At 41.8% G+C, this 22,445-nt stretch overlaps 1 protein-coding gene and 1 non-coding gene across 11 annotated transcripts in view; one reads left to right on the forward strand and one right to left on the reverse strand.

The window, feature by feature from the left end:
• COX16 (COX16 cytochrome c oxidase assembly homolog (S. cerevisiae)) overlaps window positions 1–19,806 on the reverse strand; it is a 36,227-nt gene extending 16,421 nt beyond the window's left edge. The window contains exons 1-2 of one of the 10 annotated variants that reach the window (XR_010136991.1): window positions 16,719–19,806; window positions 10,338–10,454 (exon numbers count right to left, since the gene is read on the reverse strand). Coding sequence is in view for 8 of the 10 variants with exons in the window: in XM_063715605.1 (XP_063571675.1) it covers window positions 10,338–10,454; window positions 16,719–16,787 (186 nt within the window). In the remaining 2 variants the exon portion in view is untranslated. Of the gene's footprint in view, window positions 1–10,337; window positions 10,455–16,686 lie in introns of all 10 variants that reach the window. The other 9 variants (XR_010136993.1, XM_063715605.1, XM_063715606.1 and 6 more) reach the window with 9 other exon arrangements.
• LOC112128959 (U2 spliceosomal RNA) lies at window positions 18,093–18,289 on the forward strand. Its single transcript, XR_002911397.3, has one exon. It is a non-coding gene; the product is annotated as a U2 spliceosomal RNA (small nuclear RNA).
• Window positions 19,807–22,445: the final 2,639 nt, after the last annotated feature.

Consider the following 22,445-nt stretch of genomic DNA (forward strand, 5'->3'; position numbering starts at 1 on the left):
AGAAGACCAGAATTCAAATTCAGCCTATCTATAGATTGTTTTTCTAAACAACAATAGAGGCACATTATACAAAAATTCTATAGATTATTTTTCCCGGTGAGTCACCATTCATCTTTTAGAGTAAATGCAGTATATACTGGCTAGGAAACCATTATAGCACATCATTACCAAATACCAAAATCGTCACCCTATACCTGTATTTGACCTTATGATTTAAATGACATCATAACAAGCATTATATTATTTGACTCTTAAAATAGACCTATTTTTGTTTTTTGCTAAGAAAAAACAAAAACAAAAAAAAAAAATCAACAAATGAGGAAATAAAAGCACAGCCAACTAAATGACTCGCCCATTGTTAACTTAAATTTTGCCCAGGGATGTCTCTGTAATTCCATTGCTATGCGATCTTCCTTAGTTAGTAATGAAATTGAAACCTGATCAACTGATCAGACCATGTCCAAATAAGGCAGATGCCTAGCTATAACCAATCAAGCTATTTCTGTACTTCACTTTCCTGTTTTGTCTATACTCATTGCCCATATTGCAGAATGGAGCTCTCTCAACTTCTTCTGGTTCTGAGTGCTGCCTGATTCATGAATTTTCTTTGTTCAAATAAACTCTATAAAATTACTCTGTTTTTTTGTTTAAGGTTTTTCTTTCTTTTCATACTATGATTACACAAGGTAAACCCAGCAGTAAAACTCGCCATTTTTTCCTTCAAGACCAGAATTCTTTTGATGTTATGATTTTTCAAAATAAGGCAATTGGAGTTCTCATTACCTTACCAAGTGATAAAGAAATCTCATGAAAAATTGCTGCAGAATATTCTCTATATCACATTGTATTCCCAGGGACAATATGGCTATACAGATCACAGGTAAAGAAAGTCTTCAAATTCTTACTATATACTGAAATTCTGAAACATCATCTTAAGATATACAGAATCACTTTCATTTTTTTGCTGGCACCTCTTTGAGGCACAGTATTTTCAAAAGATTTAAACTTCATAATAAAGAATTGTAACTACCCAATGGGTTCACCTTGCGTGCTGCCTAGACAGAGCCGATTTATCAAGACAGGGGAATTACAATGGGGAATAACAATGGGGAATTGCAGAGCCAGCTGTGTGGAAACCGGAGTTTTATTATTACTCAAATCAGTCTCCCTGAGCATTCAGGGATCAGAGTTTTTAAAGATAATTTGGTGGGTAGGGGCTTGGGAAGTGGGGAGTGCTGATTGGTCAGTTTGGAGATGGACTCATAGGGGGCGAAGTGAGCTTTCCTTGCTGTTTTCTGTCACTGGGTGGGATGGCAGAACTGGTTGAGCCCGATTACCCGTCTGCATAATGTCAGCTGATCCATCCAGTGCAGGGTCTGCAAAATATCTCAAGAACTGATGTTAGGTTTTACAATAGGGATGTTATCCCCAGGAGCAATTGGGAGGTTCAGACTCTTGGAACCAGAGGCTGCATGACCCATAAACCGTAATTTCTAATCTTGTAGCTAATTTGTTAGTCCTGCAAAGGCAGACTGGTCCCCAGGCAAGAAGGGAGTCTTTGGGAAAGGGCTATTATCAATTTTGTTTCAGAGTCAAACCATGAACTGAATTCCTTCCCAAAGTTAGTTCGGCCTATGCCCAGGAATGAACAAGGGCAGCTTACAGGTTAGAAGCAAGATGGAGTCAGTTAGGTCTGATTTCTTTCACTGTCATAATTTCCTCAGTTATAATTTTGCAAAGGCAGTTTCAGTATTGCTACAAAACTTCATGACCACAAGGAGAAACTCACTCACCATTACTTATTGTGTGTCGCTCTTATAAAACAAGCTTAGAATGGACTTTGGATTTCAGAAGACACCTGTAGATTTCCCTGACATCTCAAAGCAGGGATGAATAGTGTAAGATTCTCCCTGGGACCTGAAAGCTTAAGGAGATGAATAACTCATCCCTTCTCAGGCCCAGTCCCAAGGCACAAGGCTACTTGCGCCAGCAGTGTGCACCAGCAAGATGGCAGAAGCAGGAAGAGAGCCGGCCGGAAGATACGTACCCCTGAAGATTGAGAAAGAGGCCATCCAGGTACAACAGAGCAATTATGTCAGACTACGACACTTCCTGTTTACAGGAGACTATAAAACCTTTGTCCCATCCTCACTTGGGGCTGATGCCATTTTAGGCCTTAGCCCACCTGCACCCAGGCACTTATTAAAACAGCATGTTGCTCCTCACCACCTCATGTTGTCTGTTGGTGCACTCTCAGGGTTCGAACCGATACAAGAACCTTACATCTGGTGCTGAAACCCGGGAGGGGTTCTGGTCCACGTCCCCTGTGAACCTACCCCTCCACCCCAGACAGCAGGCCACAGCAGCCAGACAAAGGAAGCTCCTCGATCTCCAGTTGCCTCTCTGTGCATGCACATTGGTCACTGATCTTGCCTACTGGTAAGTTTCCTCAGGGGCCCAGTTAACAGGGAAAATCCGCACGGCCTCTCTTAGTTTCTCTGGTCCGAATATCCAATGTTGGTCCAAGAAGGCTCTGGCGTGTGCCAGGCACTCGCTGATCATCTAGTCTTAGGGGGACGCCTCTAAGCCATTTGATCGTGTTCCAGGAACGAAAAAGGCAGCGGTGACAATTGCTCCTTTATCATCTCCCTCCAGGACGGTCTCCTTTTTCCCTGTTCTCCCGAGCCTACCCTCTGTTATGGGAAACTCCCGGTCCTCCATTCCAAACAACAGCCCTCTAGGCTGCTTCATAAAAAACCTGCAAACCTTAGGCCTCAGGCAAGATATTCGCTTTAAGTACCTTGTCTTTTTTGCAATACAGCCTGGCCACAGTACAAATTAAATAATGGGTCCAAATGGCCCGCAAATAGAACATTCAACTTTACAATTTTAACTGACTTAAGCAATTATTGCCGACTACTGGAAAAATGGGGAGAAATTCCTTATGTCCAGGCCTTTTTGCACTCAGATCACAACCCAACCTCTGCAATTCTTGCTTACCTGTTCAAATCCTTCCCCTCCATTCTCACCGCCCTGATCGCCTTTCTCCTCCCGACCCTACCTCTTTTTTCTCATTTGATCCAGCTGACTGCTATCCACCCCTCCCAACCCCTACCTTTTCCTCTCAACCATCTTCTTTAACCCCCAAGCCTCCTCATTGTCTTCTCAGCTGCCATCTTCCCAGTCAGCTGTATCCACTTCTTTTCCTACACCATCCCCTCCTCGGGACAATTCTAATATTGCCTGTACCCATTCTCCTCCCCCACTGCCCTCTCCTAAAGCTTGTAAACCCATCCCGCCACCTTACGCCCCTGCCTATCCTCCACTGCCTGTTAACCCTTCTTCCCCCTTCAAACCCTCAGAATGAACTATTATCTTAAACCTTTGGTTCATCTCCCAATCCACCCCCAATATTCTGCGCAAGCTTCAGAAGCTTGATGACAGCCCTCAAACCTCACAACAAGACCTTCTTAATTTAGCCTTCATAGTCTTTAACAATCATGATAAGGAAAGTAAAAGGCAAAAACAGGCGGAGTTTCAAATGCTTGCCTCCGCCATCAGGGGCCCTGCAGGCCCACGGGTCCGCAGCTACACAGGGAAGCCTCCTAGCAACCTGCCTCCACCTAGCACCTGTTTCAAGTGTGGCAATGAAGGCCACTGGTCCAGACGATGCCCAAATCCAGGTAAGCCCACCAGGCCATGCCCCCTCTGCAGAGGACCCCACTGGAAATTGGACTGTGAGCGGCCCCTGCAAAGACCGCCCCCATCACTTCCTAAGCCGGCCAAAACCTCCTACTTGGATCTCATTGGCCTTGCCGCTGAAGATTGATGGTGCCCTGGAACGGATGCCCCGGCAACTACCATCGCTTCATCCGAGCCAAGGGTAACCCTGATGGTGGCAGGTAGGCCAGTATGGTTTTTTAAATTAATACTGGGCAAACTACTCTGCTTTACCTAATTTTTCAGGACACACCCAGTGCTCCCTTTTCTCTGTTGTGGGAATTGACAGACAAGTCTCCAAACCCTGAGCCACCCCTCCACTTTTCTGCTCCCTGCACACCTTTTCCTTCAGTCGCCCTTTCTTAGTCCTGCCCTCATGCCAGAGACATCCTTTCAAAACTCCACACTACTCTCCACTTGCACTTTCCCCATAGTACTCAACGCATCAACCCAGACCCCTCGGGGCATCTAACTTTCTTCTACTCCTCCAACCTCCCACCTTAAAACATGCAAATTTACCTTATCCCCCATCCGTAGTTAACCCCGCTGTTTAGAATACTTCCACACCTTCAGTCGCAAAACACCACACCCCCGTCCGCATTACCCTTAAAGAGTCCACCCAGTTCCTATCACAGAAGCAGTATCCCATCCTCCAAGCAGCTCTCATAGGCCTAAAGCCTATCATTTCTCGCCTCCTCACCAGTCACCTACTCCACCCAACAAACTCTCCTTTTAACACACCAGTTCTACCTGTTACAAAGCCAGATGGAACTTATCACTTAGTACAGGACCTCAGGCTCATTAACCAAGCTGTACTCCCAGTATGTCCCATAGTTCCTAACCCATATACTTTACTTTCTGCAATTCCCTCCAATACCACCCATTTTCCTGTTCTAAATATAAAGGATGCTTTTTTCCACAATTCCTTTACACCCTGATTCCCAAAACCTCTTTGCCTTAACGTGGGAAAACCCCGACACCCACCTTTCACATCAGCTCACCTGGTGCGTCCTACCTCAAGGTTTCACAGACATCCCCCATCTTTTTGGACAGGCCCTTGCTCATGACCTCTGTACCTTATCCCTAAAACCATCCACTCTCCTTCAATGTGTTAATGATCTGCTCCTGTGTAGCCCCTCTCAAAGAGACTGCAATGCCCATGCTATCTCTCTCTTTTAAACTTCTTGGCAGAACGGAGGTATCAGGTCTCCCCTAAGAAAGCAAAAATATGAGCCCTCTTAGTCACCTATCTAGACCTGGCTCTTATCCCATGAACCCGAGGGCTCACAACCAACCGCATATCCCTCCTCCAGTCCCTCCCACCTCTGAAAACTAAGCAAGAAATTCTCTTTCCTAGGACTAGTGGGATATTTTAGGCTCTAGGTTCCCTCCTTTGTTCTACTTGCCAAACCGTTATACCAAGCCACTAAAGGCCCTCTCCATGAGCCTTCAAACCCTGCATAGCCTATCACCCAACCTTTCCATCTACTCCAGAAGGCTCTCATCTCGGCCCCCATCCTCACTCTCCCAGACCTCACCAAACCTTTCTCCCTCTATACCGACGAATGTGTGGAGTTGCACTAGGTGTTCTAACCCAGTCTAAGGGACCCACCCTCCAGGTTATCGCCTACCTCTCCAAACAGCTTGAAGCCACAGTTCTCAGATGGCCTGCCTGCCTCCAAGCCCTGGAGGCAGCTGCTGTCTTCATTCTTGAAAGCCTAAAACTATCTCTCCATGCCAACCTAACAGTTTATTCAACCCATAACATCAAAGACATGCTAGCTCACCACAGTGTACTAAGTCTCATCTCTGCCCCACGGCTCCTCCGACTGTACGCTCTGTTCATAGAAACCCCTCAAATCACCGTGCTATCCAGCTCTCATCTAAACCCTGCCACACTCTTACCTGAAGCTACAACGCCCAAGACCCTACACACTTCTGTGTGAACACTGTTTAAACCTGTCTTACACCTTTTCCAAACCTAACAGCCCAACCTCTTCCAGATGTCTCCTTTACTTGATTTGTAGATGGCAGCTCCTTCCTATGTCAAGGATGCCAGCATGATGGCTATGACATAGCGTTACCCCCTCACATACACTACTGAAGCCAATCTGCTCCCCGTAGGCACCACCTCCCAAAAAGCTGAACGCACTGCTGTCACTAAAGATCTCACTCTAGTAGCCAGACAACAAATTAACATATATTCAGATTCTCATTATGCGTTCCATATAGTACACTCACACTCATCTATCTGGAAAGAACAAGGTTTTTTAACCGCAAAAAACACTCCTGTCATAAATGGCTCTCTCATCAGCAAGCTCCTTCAAGCTGCCAGACTCCCACAGAAAGTTGCCATCATTCATTGCAGGAGCCACCAAACCCCGGACAATCCTATATCGGCTGGAAATGTGCTAGCAGATCAGGTAGCCAAACAAGTAGCCCTGCAACCCGTGCAAGGCCAGTTTCTGTCCTGTCCTTGTTCTCTCCTCTTTACTCCTCAGAAGAAAAGGAGGACTTCTGAGCCCAAAACCTTCAAAAGCAAGGACCATGGTATGTCAAGGAAAGGCACTTCATTCCTCCTCACTCTCAAAGCCTTCCTCACCTCCAAAGCCTCCACAGCGCTTTCCATGTTGGTTACAAATCTCTCTTGCAACTTCTCCACCCTATTCTCACTTGTCCTCACCTTTCCAGCTATGTTCGAGAAATCACCCAGTCCTGCTCTATCTGCCACTCAGTGTCACCCCAGGGCTCCCTCCGGCCACCGCCTTTTCCTACCCACCAAGCCCGGGGCCAGGTACCCAGGCAAGATTGGCAAGTAAACTTCATTCACATGCCACCCGATAAGCAGCTCCGCTATCTTCCAGTCTTGGTCTGTACCTTCTCCAGGTAAGCAGAAGTGTTCCCAACAACTTCAGAAGGTGCAAATGTCACACAAACTCTCATCATGCATATAATTCCCCGTTTCGGCCTCCCAACATCCATCCAGTCCGATACAGGCCCACCTTAATCAGCCAAATTATCCAAGGCGTCTCTATATCCTTAAGAATAAACTAGGTTCTCCACACACCCTACAGGCCTCAATCTTCAGGCAAAGTTGAAAAAATTAACTCTGTCCTTAAAGCCCAACTCACCAAGCTGGCTCTAAAAACCCAGCAGTCGTGGACAAAAAAAATCTCCCCTTTGCCCTCATAAGGCTCTGCACAACACCAAAAGCACCCTCTTTTTATAGTCCCTTTGCAATCATGTATGGCTGAACTTTTGTCTTGGGGCCTCCACCCTTACCAGACTCTGAGCCCTTCAGGAATTACCTTCCCTCCTTAATCCAGACAAGGTCTTTGATTTGTGAAGCAGCAAATAAGGCCATGCGTCTGCCTGTCGACACCGCCTTGTCCTCTCAACATTAACTGTCTTGCAGGCACAGATGTTTCCAGACAATCCAGATGATGCTCCTGATACAATGACACGGTGGATACCAGCCCGTCTCTCAAGAATACCCAAAAAATTAAGGTTTTCTTTTTCCAAGGTGCCCACGCCACCCCTATGTCACGCCTGAAATAGTTATTGAGAAAGTCATCCCTTTTCCCTTTTCTATAACCAAATAGACAGGAATGTAAGATTCTCCCTGGGTCCTGAAAGCTTAAGGAGATGAAAAACTCTTCTCAGGCCCAGTCCCAAGACTCAAGGCTACTTGCGCCAGCAGGGTGCGCCAGCAAGATAGCAGAAGCAGGAAGAGAGCTGGCCGGAAGACACATACCCCTGAAGATGGAGAAAGAGGCCATCCAGGTACAACTTAGCAATTACGTCAGACTAGGACACTTCCTGTTTACAGGAGACTATAAAACTTTCGTCCCGTCCTCACTTGGGGCTGACGCCATTTTAGGCCTCAGCCCACCTGCACCCAGGCGCTCATTAAAACAGCATGTTGCTCCACGCCGCCTCGTGTTGACCACTGGCACGCTCTCGGGGTTCAAACCAATACAAGAACCTTACAAATAGCTGGGTCACCTCTCACCTCATACTGAAGCAATACAGCAGTCACAGCTAACTAAGAGAGAGTTATCTTCTCCTATGCAAAGAAAACATATTTACAATACTGTCATTGCATTTATAAATGTATTCTCTAAAAACAAAAACACACAAATGATTTTGTCCAATTTACAACTAACTGTAAATGTTTAGTAGAATAACAATTTTAATTTTTAATATTTTACTTTCTGTTCTCCTATCATTTTCCCCTAATAAATTAAGAAATGTAATTTGAGTACAATTAAAAATGAACAAACAATAATTCATCCAATTCATTTGGTTAATTCATCTTTTTATGCTTTTAGGTCAATTTGCTATCTTCAGTGCTGCAATGTATTACAAAGGTTTATGTTGTGGAACTTTGTTAATACCAAATGCTGTATCTCAAAGTAGCTAATTGAAAACTTCTATAGACTGGACTTCAAATATTTTTGCATCAGCCAAACTGTGGAATTTACATAACTCAGAAAAAGCAGACATACCTGACATTTTGCTGATTTAACAAAAGAAGAAAATAATATTTTCAAAAGCTTAGCCCTTCTAAATGACTGAAGCCATTCTTCAAGGGGGGATGAAGGGGTAGGGAGCCCTCATTAGGGTAGTATTTTGCCTGAACTCAAAGGGTACAATTTCTATCTTATTTATGTCTTTCCCCCCAATATAACCCCTGTTTCCAACTTACTGGTTGTCCTTCAAAAAACCATCAATCCATGTATAAGCACAGACATTTTAAACATACCACACTCTCCCTTTAATATAAACGGAGACATAATAATATGCATCGTGCTTACCATCTTGCACACTGCATTGATATTTTATTAATAAACACACACAAAAGTGTATATAAAGCATTAATTTAGAGATAATTGTAACATAAACTACAATGCATTAACTACCCAGTTTAACAAATAGAATACTGCCAACACATATACCCCTTACAAATAAAAGGGTAACCTTCCTCTCTTTACTGTTAACACAAAAGCTAGATTTTATTGCATTCACTTCTTGATTTTCTTCTTTACCATCTATATATAATAACTAAATTCTATAATTAAGCCTTTTCTGTTTTTGAATTTTATTAAAACTATTCTTTGGTGTAACTTTTTTTAGTGAGAAATTATGTATTTTAAAGTATATTGTATGCAGCTATAGTTAATTAATTTTCTTTGCTATATGGTATTCCATTATAAAAACAGAACACAGTTTATTTACTCATTCTCTTGTTTGATAGTTGAACGATTTCTGGAATAATGTCACAGCCTCAAGGTTTTGTTGGTATTCTTAACTTCAAAATTATAAAAGTTTATGTTTTATAGTGTTTTATACTTTTTAATATTTAATTATTTAATTGGTAATACAAATATATTTATATAAAAAGGAAGGTAGGGATCAAACTTTACTTTTTTCCAAATGGCTAGACCTTTCAGCTTCAGAATGAGGGATTAAAGCTAATTAGATTTTTGGATGACATGATAAAGCAGCCATGACAATTTGGGGATCTTTTAAGATTACTGCATATTGGGAAGTGTGGTAAATTTCATGTGATTTCTTTTTTCTTTTGAAAAACGTGGCAATATTTATTTAAGAAGTGAAGATGTCATTTATTTGACCCAGGAATTGATACTTACGTATAGTATATAATACTAGTCTGTACTTTTTTTTTTTTTTGAGACTGAGTCTCCCTCTGTTGCCTAGGCTAGAATGCAGAGGAGCGATCTCAGCTCACTGCAACCTCCACTTCCCAGGTTCAGGCAATTCTCCTGCCTCAGCCTCCCGAGTAGCTGGGATTACAGGCAACTGCTGCCATACCCAGCTAATTTTTGTATTTTTAGTAGATACGGGGTTTCACCATGTTGCCCAGGCTGGTCTTGAACTCCTGGGCTCAAGTGATCCACCCGCCTCAGCCTCCAAAGTGCTGGGATTACAGGCATGAGCCACCACGCCCAGTGGAGATCTTTTTATATTTGTATGTGTGTCACACATGAGATATTTTTATAACTACATGTTATATAATTCTATATATAAACATAATGCATTTTACATACATTATTTATGTGCACTCACTCATACATTTTCTAACACAAATATATTTCTTTTTTTTTCTTTTTCTTTTTTTTTTGAGACAGAGTCTCACTCTGTCACCCAGGCTGGGGTGCAGTGGCGCGATCTCGGCTCACTGCAACCTCTGCCTCCCGGGTTCAAGAGATCCTCCTGCCTCAGCCTCCCAATTACATTTGTTTTTGCACACATATACTGGGGAAAAAATATCCAGTAATGGAATTTCTGGGTCAGATAAATGACATCTTCTCTTCTTAAGTAAATACTGCCACTTTTTTCTAAAGAAAAAAAGAAATCTCATGAAATGTACCACATTTCTCAGTATGCAGTAACCTTAAAAGATCCCCAAGTTGTCATTGCTACTTTATCATGTCATCCAAAAATCTAATTAGCTTCATGCCTGTAATCCCAGCACTTTGGGAGGCTAAGGCGGGAGAATCACGAGGTCAGGAGTTCAAGACCAGCCTGGCCAATACGGTGAAACCCCATCTCTCCGAAAAATACAGAAAGTAGCCGGGTGTGGTGGGACACACCTGTAGTCCCAGCTGTTCGGGAGGCTGAGGCAGGAGAATCGCTTGAATCCGGGAGGCGGAGGTTGCAGTGAGCCAAGACTGCGCCATTCTACTCCAGCCTGGTGACAGAGTGAGACTCTGTCAAAAAAAGAAAAAAAAAAATCTAATTAGCTTTAATCCCTCATTCTGAAGCTGAAAGATGTAGCCATTTGGAAAAAAATAAAGTTTGATCCCTACCTTTCTTTTAATTTAATTTATATATACATATAATTTTATATATATATACACACATATATACACACACATATATACACATATATATACACACACATATATATATACACATACACACACACACACATATATATATTTTTTGTGTGTGTGTGTGTGTGTGTGTGTGGCAGAGTCTTGCATTGTCGCCCAGGCTGGAGTGCAGTGGTGTGACCTCAGCTCACTGCAACCTCCACCTCCCAGGCTCAAGTAATTCTCCCATCTCAGTCTCCTGAGTAGCTGGGACCACAGATGCCTGCCACCACACTCCACTAATTTTTTATATTTTCAGTAGAGACAGGGTTTCACCATATTGGCCAGGATGGTCTCGAACTCCTGACCTTGTGATCCGCCTGCCTCAGCCTCCCAAAATGCTGGGATTACAGGCATGAGCCACTGTGCCCGGCCCCTACCTTCCTTTTTTTATAAATGTATTTATATACCAATTTAAAAATTAAATATTAAAAGGTATAAAACATAAACATTTATAATTTTGAAGTTGAGAATACCAACAAAACCTTGAGGTTATGAATTTCATTTTTTTCCCATCACAAGATTTTATCATCAGAGGCTATAAATTTCAAAACCAAGTGTATGTGACCACATAAAAATTTAAAACTTCTGGGTGGGTATGGTAGCTTATCCCTGTAATCCCAACTACGCCGGAGGCTGAGGTGGGAGAATCACTTGAGGCCACGAGTTTAAGACCAGCCTGGGCAACACAGCAAGACCTCCTCTCTTAAAAAAACAACAACAATAATAATAAATAAAACTTCTATGCTGACAAATGAAATAAAAACATCATAAAGTCAAAAGAGAACAAATCAGAAAAAATATCTGTTATAGATAAGCAGCTAATACCTGCAATGTCAAAATGTAAGATTTGTATACACAAAATAACTTTTGTTTCAGTTTCAATGAAAAGACACAGGCAGGCCATGCTGAAAAGTCCAGCCATGTGACTAGACGGCTGGGGCTTTGAGCTATGTGATATCAACCCAACCTCCAAACCTCAAGGGAGAAGAGGAGAGCTGGAGACAGTTCAGTCACATGGCCAATGGTTCAATCACCCATGCCTATATAATGAAACCCCAGTAAAAATTCTGGACAGTGAAACTTGGTTGAACTTCCTGGTTGGTAAACACATCAATGTGCAAGGAGGGTAACATACCCTGATCCCATAGGGAGAGAACACAGAAGCTCTGCATTCAGGACCCTCCTGGACCTCGACATATGAGTCTCTTTTTTTGGCTGTTCCTAATTTATATCCTTTATAATAACACTGTAATCATAAGTATAGTATTCTCCTGAGTTCTATGAGTAGTTCTAGTAAATTACTGAACCTGAGGGGGTGGCTTAAACACCCAAATTTGTAACCAGCTGGTCAGAAGCACGGGTGGCCTGAGAATCCTGGGGTTATGCCTGGTGTAGGAAGTTAGGGGAGTTTTGTGCAGGACTATGCATAGAGTGTGTGTGGTGTTTGAATTGCACTGCAACACTTATTGCCTGTTACCATATAATCCACACTAACTAAATATCTTCATTTATCTCCAATCTTCTCTTATCTACTGAAGGACACTGATTCATCAATTCTCTCCTTTCCTGTATCATCAACATCTTGCTCACCACTGCAGGATCCAGCATAAAAATGATATTATTTCTCCTATCCTATTAACAAACTTTCCTGGACACCACTTTCCCACCAGATACCAACCTCTTTCTTTGTTCCTATATGCAGAAAAATTTCTCAAATGAGTTGCCTATACTAGCTGCTCTTCCTACTCTCTCTTAGATCCATTCCAACCATCAATGACATCCACATTACTAAATCTGGTGACTAACTTATTTTCATCTGATTTCATGAATAAAATTTCATACAATTGATCACACTCTCCTCCTCTTCCCTCATATCTGGTTTTTCTTTTGCCACAGAGTCAGTCTTTCTTAGTCTCCTTGATTGTTTCCTCCTGTATACCTCAACTCTCCAATGTTGGCATACCTCAGGGCACAATGTTTTCTCTTCTTCTCTATTCACTTATTTTGTAATCTTAATCAATCTTATGGCTTTAAAAGCATATATTGATTACAACATTCCATACAGACATGATCAAGCACGAATCCCAGTACCACCAGGTGAACAAAGCAGACCACATTAGTACTGCAAAATCTGGAACCTAAGTTGCCAGGAAAGGGAGCCCAAAATATTATAGTAGGCTACTGCCTACAAGTTAAACATGACAACATCCTGCTAAACTAGAAGACTTAAATAGGATATCATTTCCTAATATTTAAAATGTTCAAGATATCATACAAATTCCATTGTCATGACAAGAACCAGGAAAATAACTTTACTACAGTTTGGATATTTGACCCTCCAAACCTCCTGTTGAAATCTGACCCCCAATGTTGGAGGGAAGGCCTAGTGGGAGGTGTTTGGGTCATGGGGACAGATCCCTCACGAAAGGCTTGATGCTGTCCTTGTGGTAATGAGTGAGTTCTCACTCTATTCGTTCCCTTGAGAACTGGTTGTCAAAAAGAGCCTGCCACCTCCCTCCCCTCTCTCTTGGCATGTGATCTCTGCACGTGCTGGCTCCCTTTCGCCTTCTGCCACAAGTGGAAGCAGCTTGAGGCCCGCACCAGAAGCAGATGCTGTGCCGTGCTTCACAGTATGTACAGCCTGCAGAACCATCAGCCAAAAGAAAATTTTTTCCTTTATAAATTACCCAGCCTCTAGTATTCCTTTATAGCAATAGTGGTCCCCAAACTTTCTGGCACCAGGGACCAGTTTCATGGCAGACCATTTTTCCACAGATGGTGGCGGGAGTGGGGGGCGGGATGGCAGTTTGGGGATGAAACTGTTCCACTTCAGATCATCAGACATTAGATCTCATAAGGAGCATGCAACCTAGATCCCTCACATGTGCACTTCACAATAGGGCTCGCGGTCCTATGAGAATCTAATGCCACCTCTGATCTGACAGGAGGTGGAGCTCAGGCAGTAATGCCCACTCACCTACTGCTCACCTTCTGCTGTGAAGCCCAGTTCCTAACAGGCCACAAACCAGTACTAGTCCGTAGCCCAGGGGCTGAGGACCCCTGCTTTCTAGCAACATAAATGGACTAAGACAAACTTGAATTTTAAAAAGGCTATGGAGAGATGCTAACACAGAGATAAACCAGAGATTAGAATTATCTGACAAAGATGACAAAGACCTCAAAGGAAATATCATAAAAATACTTCAAACAACAACAGATTTTCTTGAAACAAATGGAAAATTAGAAAATCACGCCAAAGACATAGAAGATATAAAGAAGAACCAAAGGGTGGTATCAATGACATGGTGGAGTATCTCCAAAAATCCTTTCCTCCACAAAAACAATGAGAATGTTTGTAAAAAATTGTCAAACTTTTTTAGAACTCTGAAAATTAAGGAAAAACTTGCAACAATGTGCACAGTATTTACCTAAGAAAAATGCCTGAATCTCAGGAAGAACAGCTTGGTGGCATTTTTAATTTGCCATATTCTCACCCCTCCACCCAAGCTCCATAACAACCATGAAAACCAACAGCCTGCAAACATGATGTAAAGCCTGGCACCAAGTGAAGAGGGTAGAGAGGTTGGAGCTCTTTAAAACACCATTCTGTGAGAATTGTCATCATTTCACCAGTCTGGTACTTCCTGGAAGATGTTATTCACAAAGCTGTCTGTAGTTTACCTGACCTGGAGCTCAACTAGTATGAACAGACTTCTCCTAGGAAGTGTTTGTCAAAAAAAAAAAAAAAATTCAGAAGTAATTGTTTAACATTATGACTGTCTGATGTGGTAGATAATAGGAATAAGGTGTCCTTAGAGGACTCTGAAAAGCTCAAATATATTCCTGAGAATTTAGAAAGTCATGCAAATAACTAGAACTGTGTACATGCCTAGAGCAATGTATATGCCCAAGAAAGACCTGAGAAGGCCCTAAATTCTCAACTTATGACTAATTTTGAAGCTCTGAGCAAGTAAGAAGTGAAGGCTATACATGGAGCTGTAAATTGCATGGCTGAATGTTGAAAGCATGCCCAAAAAAGCATGCAGAGCCTCTCAACAAAGACTGGCAGATTTGTTGGTTTTGGGTTTTAAAGAAACCTCTGTCCAATAAAAGGAAACACAGTCCAATTAAAAAATGGGCAAAGGATTTGAACAGACATTTCTCCAAAAAGATATTCAAATGACCAATAAACATTTGAAAAGATGCTCAACATAATAAGTCATTAGGGAAATGAAAATCAAAACCACAATGAGGTATCACTTCACACTTACTAGAAAGGGTAATAATTAAAAAGATGGACAATAACAAGTGTTGGCAAGGATGTAGAGAAATTGAAAATCATATATTGTTGGTGGGAATGTAAAATGATGCAGCCACTTTGGAAAACATCTGGCACATCCTGAAAAGTTGAAGAGTTACCATATGACCTAGCAATTCCACGTCTAGGTATATTCGCTACCCGAGAGAAATGAAAACATACTTCCACACAAAGCGTGTACATAAATGTTCATAGCAGCATTATTCATAATAGTCAAAAACTGAAACAACCCAAATGTTCATCAATTGATAAAATATATCCAAACAATGGAATTATATCCATCAAAAGGAATGAAGTATTGATATATGTTACAATGTGAATGAACCTTAAAAACATTCTAAGTGGAAGAATCCAGTCACAAAAAACCCACATGTTGTATTAGTGTGTTAATATGAAATGTGCAGAATAAGCAAATTTACAGGTAGAAGTAGATTAGTGGTTTACCAGGCCAGCATAAGAGGTAGGAAGAAATGGGAAGTGACTACTATTAGTTATGATGCTTTTTTGGGGGTGATGAAAATGTTCTAAAATTGTGGTCATGGCTCCATAACTAAGAATATACTAATATCCAAATATATTAGTATACTAATATCGAATTTGCTAAAAACAACAAATTGAACTTTTTTTTTTTTTTTTTTTTTTTTTTTTGGCGGGGAGACAGAGGTCTTGCTGGTCTGGAACTCCTGACCTGAAGCAATCCTCCTGTCTTGGCTTCTGCTAACACTGGGATTACAGGTGTGACCCATGGTGCTTGGCCCAGATACTTTAAATGGGTGAATCTTTTGGAGATTCCTAAAATCCACATTTGATGAATCTGGATTTTTCAAAAATGTGTAAAATGTCCATTACCTTTCTAAGATCACTTCTTTCCTTTAGTCTGCTTAAATGGAAAAGCTGGTAATTTCACCTGTGCCAACATTCATACAAAATAAAAATCGATTCTGTATTTAAAAGCAGCTTTTGTTAATATGCTTTAATTATTTCATTTACTAACACATCAATGCTTGCTGAAGCAAATAACTTACCCGTGATCAAAAAGCAAATAAGAGTCATCTGGACTTCAACTCTGGTTGTCTGAAGCCAGCCTCAGCCTGCATTTCATGACATCCTTAGGGAACTCAGTGTGGAAATGGATGCAACCATATAAACACGGAAGCTGTTTTCAACGTGCTTTGCAAATTATAACACAGCAACCATTCTGGCTACAATGTGGCAGGCACCGTACTCAACACTTTATTCACAAGGTGTTATTAGTTCATCACAACAACTCTAAGAATTAAGCTAATTCACAAACTAGAAAGATGAAACAGAAAGATACCAGGAATTCGTACAGTTAAATGGAATACATCTAGTCCCAATGATCCACAGTATCGTCAAAACATAGCTAAGGTGGGAGCGAGGAAGCAAGCTTAGTAATCATCCAAACTTGGCTTAAACTGTGGTTCTGACGGAATTCTCTGAGCTTCAATTTACTTAACTGTGAATCAAGGATAGTAACAATGACCGCGTTCGACGATGGGAAAGATGCCACGCTCACAAGCAGACAGATCCTAGTACACCTGAAATCCAGCCGGGAGTGGGGGACAGCGGCGGGGAAGTGGGGGGTGTGGAAAAGACTGGTAGAAGAGCTTTTACGAAAGCTCTCAGCCCGTCGCTAGCTCCTTCCTAGCCCGAGTGCAAGCCCTTAACTTCACATTTTACAGATTCCCTCCCAGGTCTTGATCCTGCCGAGGAGGAGGGTCCCACCTCTTGCGGAAGATCCTCCTCGCTCCACTCACCAACATGGGGACTCCATAGCGGAAAGTCTTGTTCTTGCGAAAAGCACGTATCACCGCGGGTGCAAACATGACTGAACTCTTCCATCGGCTCAGAACTCCAAGCGGGCCCAGCGCAGACTTCCAAATCTCAGTGGCTCACGCTTTCACTAAGACGAGTACGTCCTTGACTCACTTCCTTTTCCTTGGTTATTTGGTGCTCGGTCCTCACTAAATGGTTTCCGCTAGGCAAAAGCAATCGAGCCATCGTAACATACTTGTGCGTCTGCCCAGAAATGTGGGCGTCAGCGTATTTGGTTCCGTAACGTCGGCGGGCAGTTAGGAGTTAGAGATTTGAATCGGTTTACGATCACCAACAAATTGATACGGAAACCAGTACTTCCCACGTTCCTGGGTCCCAACTAACGTCTTCTTAGAACACTCCCTTAGGCACATAGCCACTCGATAAAATCAGCTAAGGAAAAAAGTATTTTGAGGCCGGGCGCGGTGGCCTGGGTGGGTGGCCTGTAATCCCAGCACTTTGGGAGGCCGAGGCCGGTGGATCACCTGAGGTCAGGAGTTCTAGACCAGCCTGGTCAACATGGTAAAACCCCGTCTCTATTAAAAAAGAAAAAAAATACAAAAATTAACCGGGCGTGGTGGCAGGCGCCTGTAATCCCAGCTACTGGGGGAGCCGAGGCAGGAGAATCGCTTGAACCCGGGAGGCGGAGGTTGCAATGAGCAGAGATCGCGCCATCGCACTCCAGCCTGGGGAACAAGAGCGAGACTTCGTCTCAAAAAGAAAAAGGAAAAAAAAGTATTTTGAAGCTGGTACTCCAGTCTTTATGGCTATTTGTGGGATGAGGAATTTACCAGTTTAATGGAGACTTTTAAAAATAAATCGCTAGAAAGATTAGGTTGAAATGTAATCAGTGTAGTGTCTTATCAGTCATTACTGAAGTTTAATGCTAATGATTTTACTGTGAGATAACCTGTAATCTTTCGTCATTTATGAATGTCTATTTTCCAATGATTCAGCAACCATACGGGCCACCTTTCAGCGTGTCACTGAAAGGGTTCTAGGAACACAGATAAAAATATATAATCCTTACCTTAAATACACTAGCGATTTCATAGGCACAGAAACAAACATGTGTAAAGTACTGGGATCGCTTAGGAAGCCGATCCCCCACGTGTCCCATTTACCAGAGGGAATCAGAGTGCAGGTGATGCGGAATATTATCTTCCATGCTATTCCTGAAATATTTCCATCTGTCCCTGCCTCTCTGTTACCACTGAAATGTTCCTTTTTTAATTCCTTATCATCTTTTCACCTATTAAAGTAGCCTCTTAAGTGTTCTCCAGAGGAGAAACTCCAGATCTACTGCAGGCTACTCCAGTGAAACTTATCCTTTTGGCTAAGATCAAGCGTAGTATCTGTTCTTAACAGTTTAATATCTGACACATTCTCTATCCAAGGAAGACATGTTAAATGGGTTTTTGAAGCAAGGAGATGGAATAGGAGTTTGCTCCGCCACTCTACACATCAACCTGTATTTCAATACCTCCAGAAACCCAGGAATGGTGCATCTCTCCCATCTTACTTACTTCCTTTTGATATTTCAAAATTCATGCAGACCAGGCATGGTGGCTCATGCCTGTAATACCTGCAGTTTGGGAGGCTGAGGCAGGAGGATCGTTTGAGCCCAGGAGTTTGAGACTAGCCTGAGCAACAAAGCAAGACCCCATCTTTACAAATAATAAAAAATTAGCCAGGCATGGTGGGGTCTCAGCTACTTGGGAAGCTGAGGTTGGAAGATCACTTGAGCCCAGGAGGTCCAGGCTACAGTGAGCCGTGATCATGCCACTGCACTGCAGCCTGGGTGACAGAGCTAGACCCTGTTTCAAAAATAAATAAATAAATCTCACCTGGCATCCAGGTTAGTTAAGCATATCACATCTCCTACTCTCCCTAAGATCCTAGAAGCCAAAGGCACGGCTCTAAAACTCTAGCGTTTTCCTACATCTTCACTACATAAAACATCAGCCTACTGGATACTACTCCATCAAAACCCTGCACCTAAGTAGTAGCTAATAATGGGTTAAATCGTATACATATATTCAAAATAATGCTAGAGTCGATAATCTTACACTTTTCAGATAAGGCATCTATCCAATTTAAGGGACTCTATGTCTTTAGTATCTTGTTTGTTCAATCACTCAAATAAGCATTTATTGAGAACCTTGAAATGGCCCTGAAGGAGTAACTGTGAACAGCAGGAATTACAAGTATGCTGGCAGATTGTCAGGGGACAAAATCTGTGACACTGAGGAATGTTAGCACCTATCAAATCATAACACATAGGTGGTAAATTTCATTGTCTATGCATAGTGCCCCTCTTAAGATAAGCATCACTACTGTGTACTTCAGTTTTTCCATCTGTTAAATCAGAATAAGTGATATTTGTCATCATTTTACAATTCTCACAAAAAGGGAACACAAAATTTCTTACCAGTATGGAATCTGTTGCCTTTCCAGAAATATGACTCAAATTCCATCTGTTTCCACCGTTAATAAACAGTTAAAATGCTGACTCAGCTATCTTAACTGTAAGAAGTTACAAAAAATATATATTCAAGAAATGGGGCATCTCCACCATCTATGCCAGTCCCTGAGGACTGGTATGTACTTGATATCCAGGCAGGTTATATTATCCTCTAGTATCTGCTCTACCAGCATTTAAGTCATGCAAGTACATGGGAGCACTGTTATAAAACAAAAACAAAAGCAAAAACACCAGTCTTCTTGACAGCTTTAGTCCTGAAGTTAGGTTTCAGAATTATGGCCAGAACTGGCCGGCCATAGTGGGTCATACCTGTAATCCCAGCACTTTGGGAGGCTGAGGCGGGCAGATCACCTGAGGTCAGGAGTTTGAGACTAGCCTGGCCAACAGGGTGAAACCCTGTCTCTACTAAAACTACAAAAATTAGCTGGGCATGAAGGTGCATGATGGTAATCCCAGCTACTTGGGAGGCTGAGGCAGGAGAATCACTTGAACCCGGGAGGTGGAGGTTGCAATGAGCCAAGATGGTGCCACTGCACTGCAGCCTGGGCAACAGAGCAGGACTCCTCTCAAAAAAAAAAAAAAGAAAAGAAAAAGAAAGAAAGGAATTATGGCCAGAATTCATGGCTATGATAATGGAAAGATTAGTTACTTCATAAATCTTTGTTTACTTTGATAATGCCATTGAATCTACTATTTTTTTTTTTTTTTTTTTTTTTTTTTTTTTTTTTTTTTTTGAGACAGGGTCTGCTATGTTGTTCAGGCTGGTCTTAAACTCCCGGGCTCAAACCTCCTGCCTTGGCCTCCTGAGTAGCTGGGACTACAGGTGTGTGCTACCATGCTTGGCTTACTATCTAATTTGATTCACTTAAAAACCTTACGAAGTTGGGGGCAGAACATGATGCCAGACTCATCTTATAGGTTAACAAACTGAGGCTCAGAAAAGTTAAGAGGCAAACACAAGATCTTACTTTGGAAGTGGTACAAATATCCCAAACAGAACTAAATTTCTTATAGAATTGGACAATACTAACTATCTCATTGAAATTCTCTCCTCCTGTGGCTTTTATGGAGGTTTCACTGCCATGGCTCCTCTCCAACAGTGAGACTTCTTTTTGTTGTCTTCAGACTTACAAACCTTAAACTGGAGTCCTTAGTCCTACTTTTTCCCTCTGTCTCAGTTACTCTCAAACTTTAGTGTGCACTACAATCCCTGGGAGAGCATTAAAACAGACTGCTGGGCCCCATCACCAGAGTTTCAGATTTAGTAGATCAGGGATGGGGACTGAAAATCTGCCCTTCTAACAAGCTTCTGGGTGATGCTGCTGGTCTGAGGACCACACTCTGACAACCACTGCTCCATTCTCTTTCCCTAGGTAAACTCCACTTTCACACTGGCTTCAAATTTTATCACAGCATGGAAGACTTCTGGTACACTTCCAGGAGCCTGAACAGTTTTCTAACACCTCAAGGTCAACATGCCACCAAGGTTTATTTTAATCCTTTTCTCCATTGAATCTAATTTCTATGGCTAGAACTAGAGTAGCTAAGGGTTGGTCTAGTTCAGTCCAACTTGAAACCAGTTAAAATTGTCCTTGATATTGTTCAGCTAGAAAATCAACTGTTTCTTCTTTAATGCACTTTCTCTTATGATAGTGATCATGAACATTCCAAGTTTAGAATTATTGCTGTATTTGCCTTATTACTTTGTATGGAGTATAAGATATGGGGTAAATGGGACCATGTCTAATACATTTCTGTTTTCCATGACTTCCTTCATAGTACAAAACCACAATGCATAATTTTCTGGAAAAACAAATGAAATGACAGGAGCAGCCAGAAGTGGTAGCTCACATCTGTAATCCCAGACCTTTGAGAGGCCAAGGCGGGAGGATCACTTGAACCCAGGAGTTTGAGACCAGCCTGAGCATCAGAGCAAGACTCTGTCTTAAAAAAATAATAAAACACAAACAAACAAACAAAAAAAAAACAAGGAAATGGCAGGATCTTCCCATATCATGCTATACAGTGAAGGATGAAGAATACATGGCTCACTGCAGCCTCAACTTCCCAGGCTCAAGTGATCCTCCCACCTCAGCCTCCTGAGTAGCTGGGACAACAGGTCCATGTCAGCACACCTGGCTATTTTTTTTTTCATTTTTTGTAGAGACAGGGTCTCATTATGTTGCCCAGGCTGGTCCCAAATTCCTGGGTGCAAGCAGTCCTCCCACCTTGGCCTCCCAAAGTGCTGGGATTTCAGGCATGAGCCACCATGCCCGGCCAGTAATTCTCAAACCAAACAAAAACCTGCTTTGTAACACTTTGGAGAGAATCAAAGGTAACTATTCCATACAAAAGTGCTAGAGGTCTCTTCTATACAGACAAAAGAAACCGAAAGGAATTCAAAGACAACGGCAATGTCTTAAAGTACACTATTACCTGGATTACAAATTTCATCAGATAGAGCAAGGCAGGAACTCTAGCCTGCTGGTTGTCACAGGGTGAAGCCCTATCTGAAAGCTTTCTGTCTAAATATTGTTAATTAACTAGGGTTTCCTTTTTGGGTAGGTGGATGGGTGCTTTTGTAATATAAATCAGTGGTGAAACAGGATTTTATCTATCGAACTTTATGTTTAAAAAAAAACTTTACAGAAACACTTATATTTAGAAATATGAAGACAAATGTTTGAATTGAGAGCAAGTGAAGTGCACTTTTATCTCAAGATAAACTTCCTGGAAAGGAAACCATTAAAAAATGTCCTGTCTGTATGTGTGCTTTGTGTTGTTTTAAATGCTTGAATAACATCTATTGTCTACCACTGGTTTAAGAAAAAAAAGATTAGTCAAATACCATTGTACACACAAAGTTTCCTATAAAACAAAACACAATGCACATCCAATAGAATGGGAACTTGATGCCTCAAAAATGAATCTATTTCCTAAAATAATCACTTCCAAATCAAATAACATTTTGAATAACCCCCAAACTGAGGAGGATATCAAAATAGAACTTATGGTATATGGCAGTTAATAAAAAGGAAAAAACTTCATATGAAGTCCTATGATTGCACATGACTGAAAACAAATATCCAACTTATGAAAAGGAAAAGAACAACAAAAAAAAGCCCAAAACCAAAAACACAAACAAAGGAAAGCATAACGAGGAAATTAACCAACATAAAAGCTA

Source organism: Pongo abelii, chromosome 15 (genome assembly GCF_028885655.2).
Source record: "Pongo abelii isolate AG06213 chromosome 15, NHGRI_mPonAbe1-v2.0_pri, whole genome shotgun sequence".
Lineage (NCBI taxonomy): Eukaryota > Metazoa > Chordata > Mammalia > Primates > Hominidae > Pongo > Pongo abelii.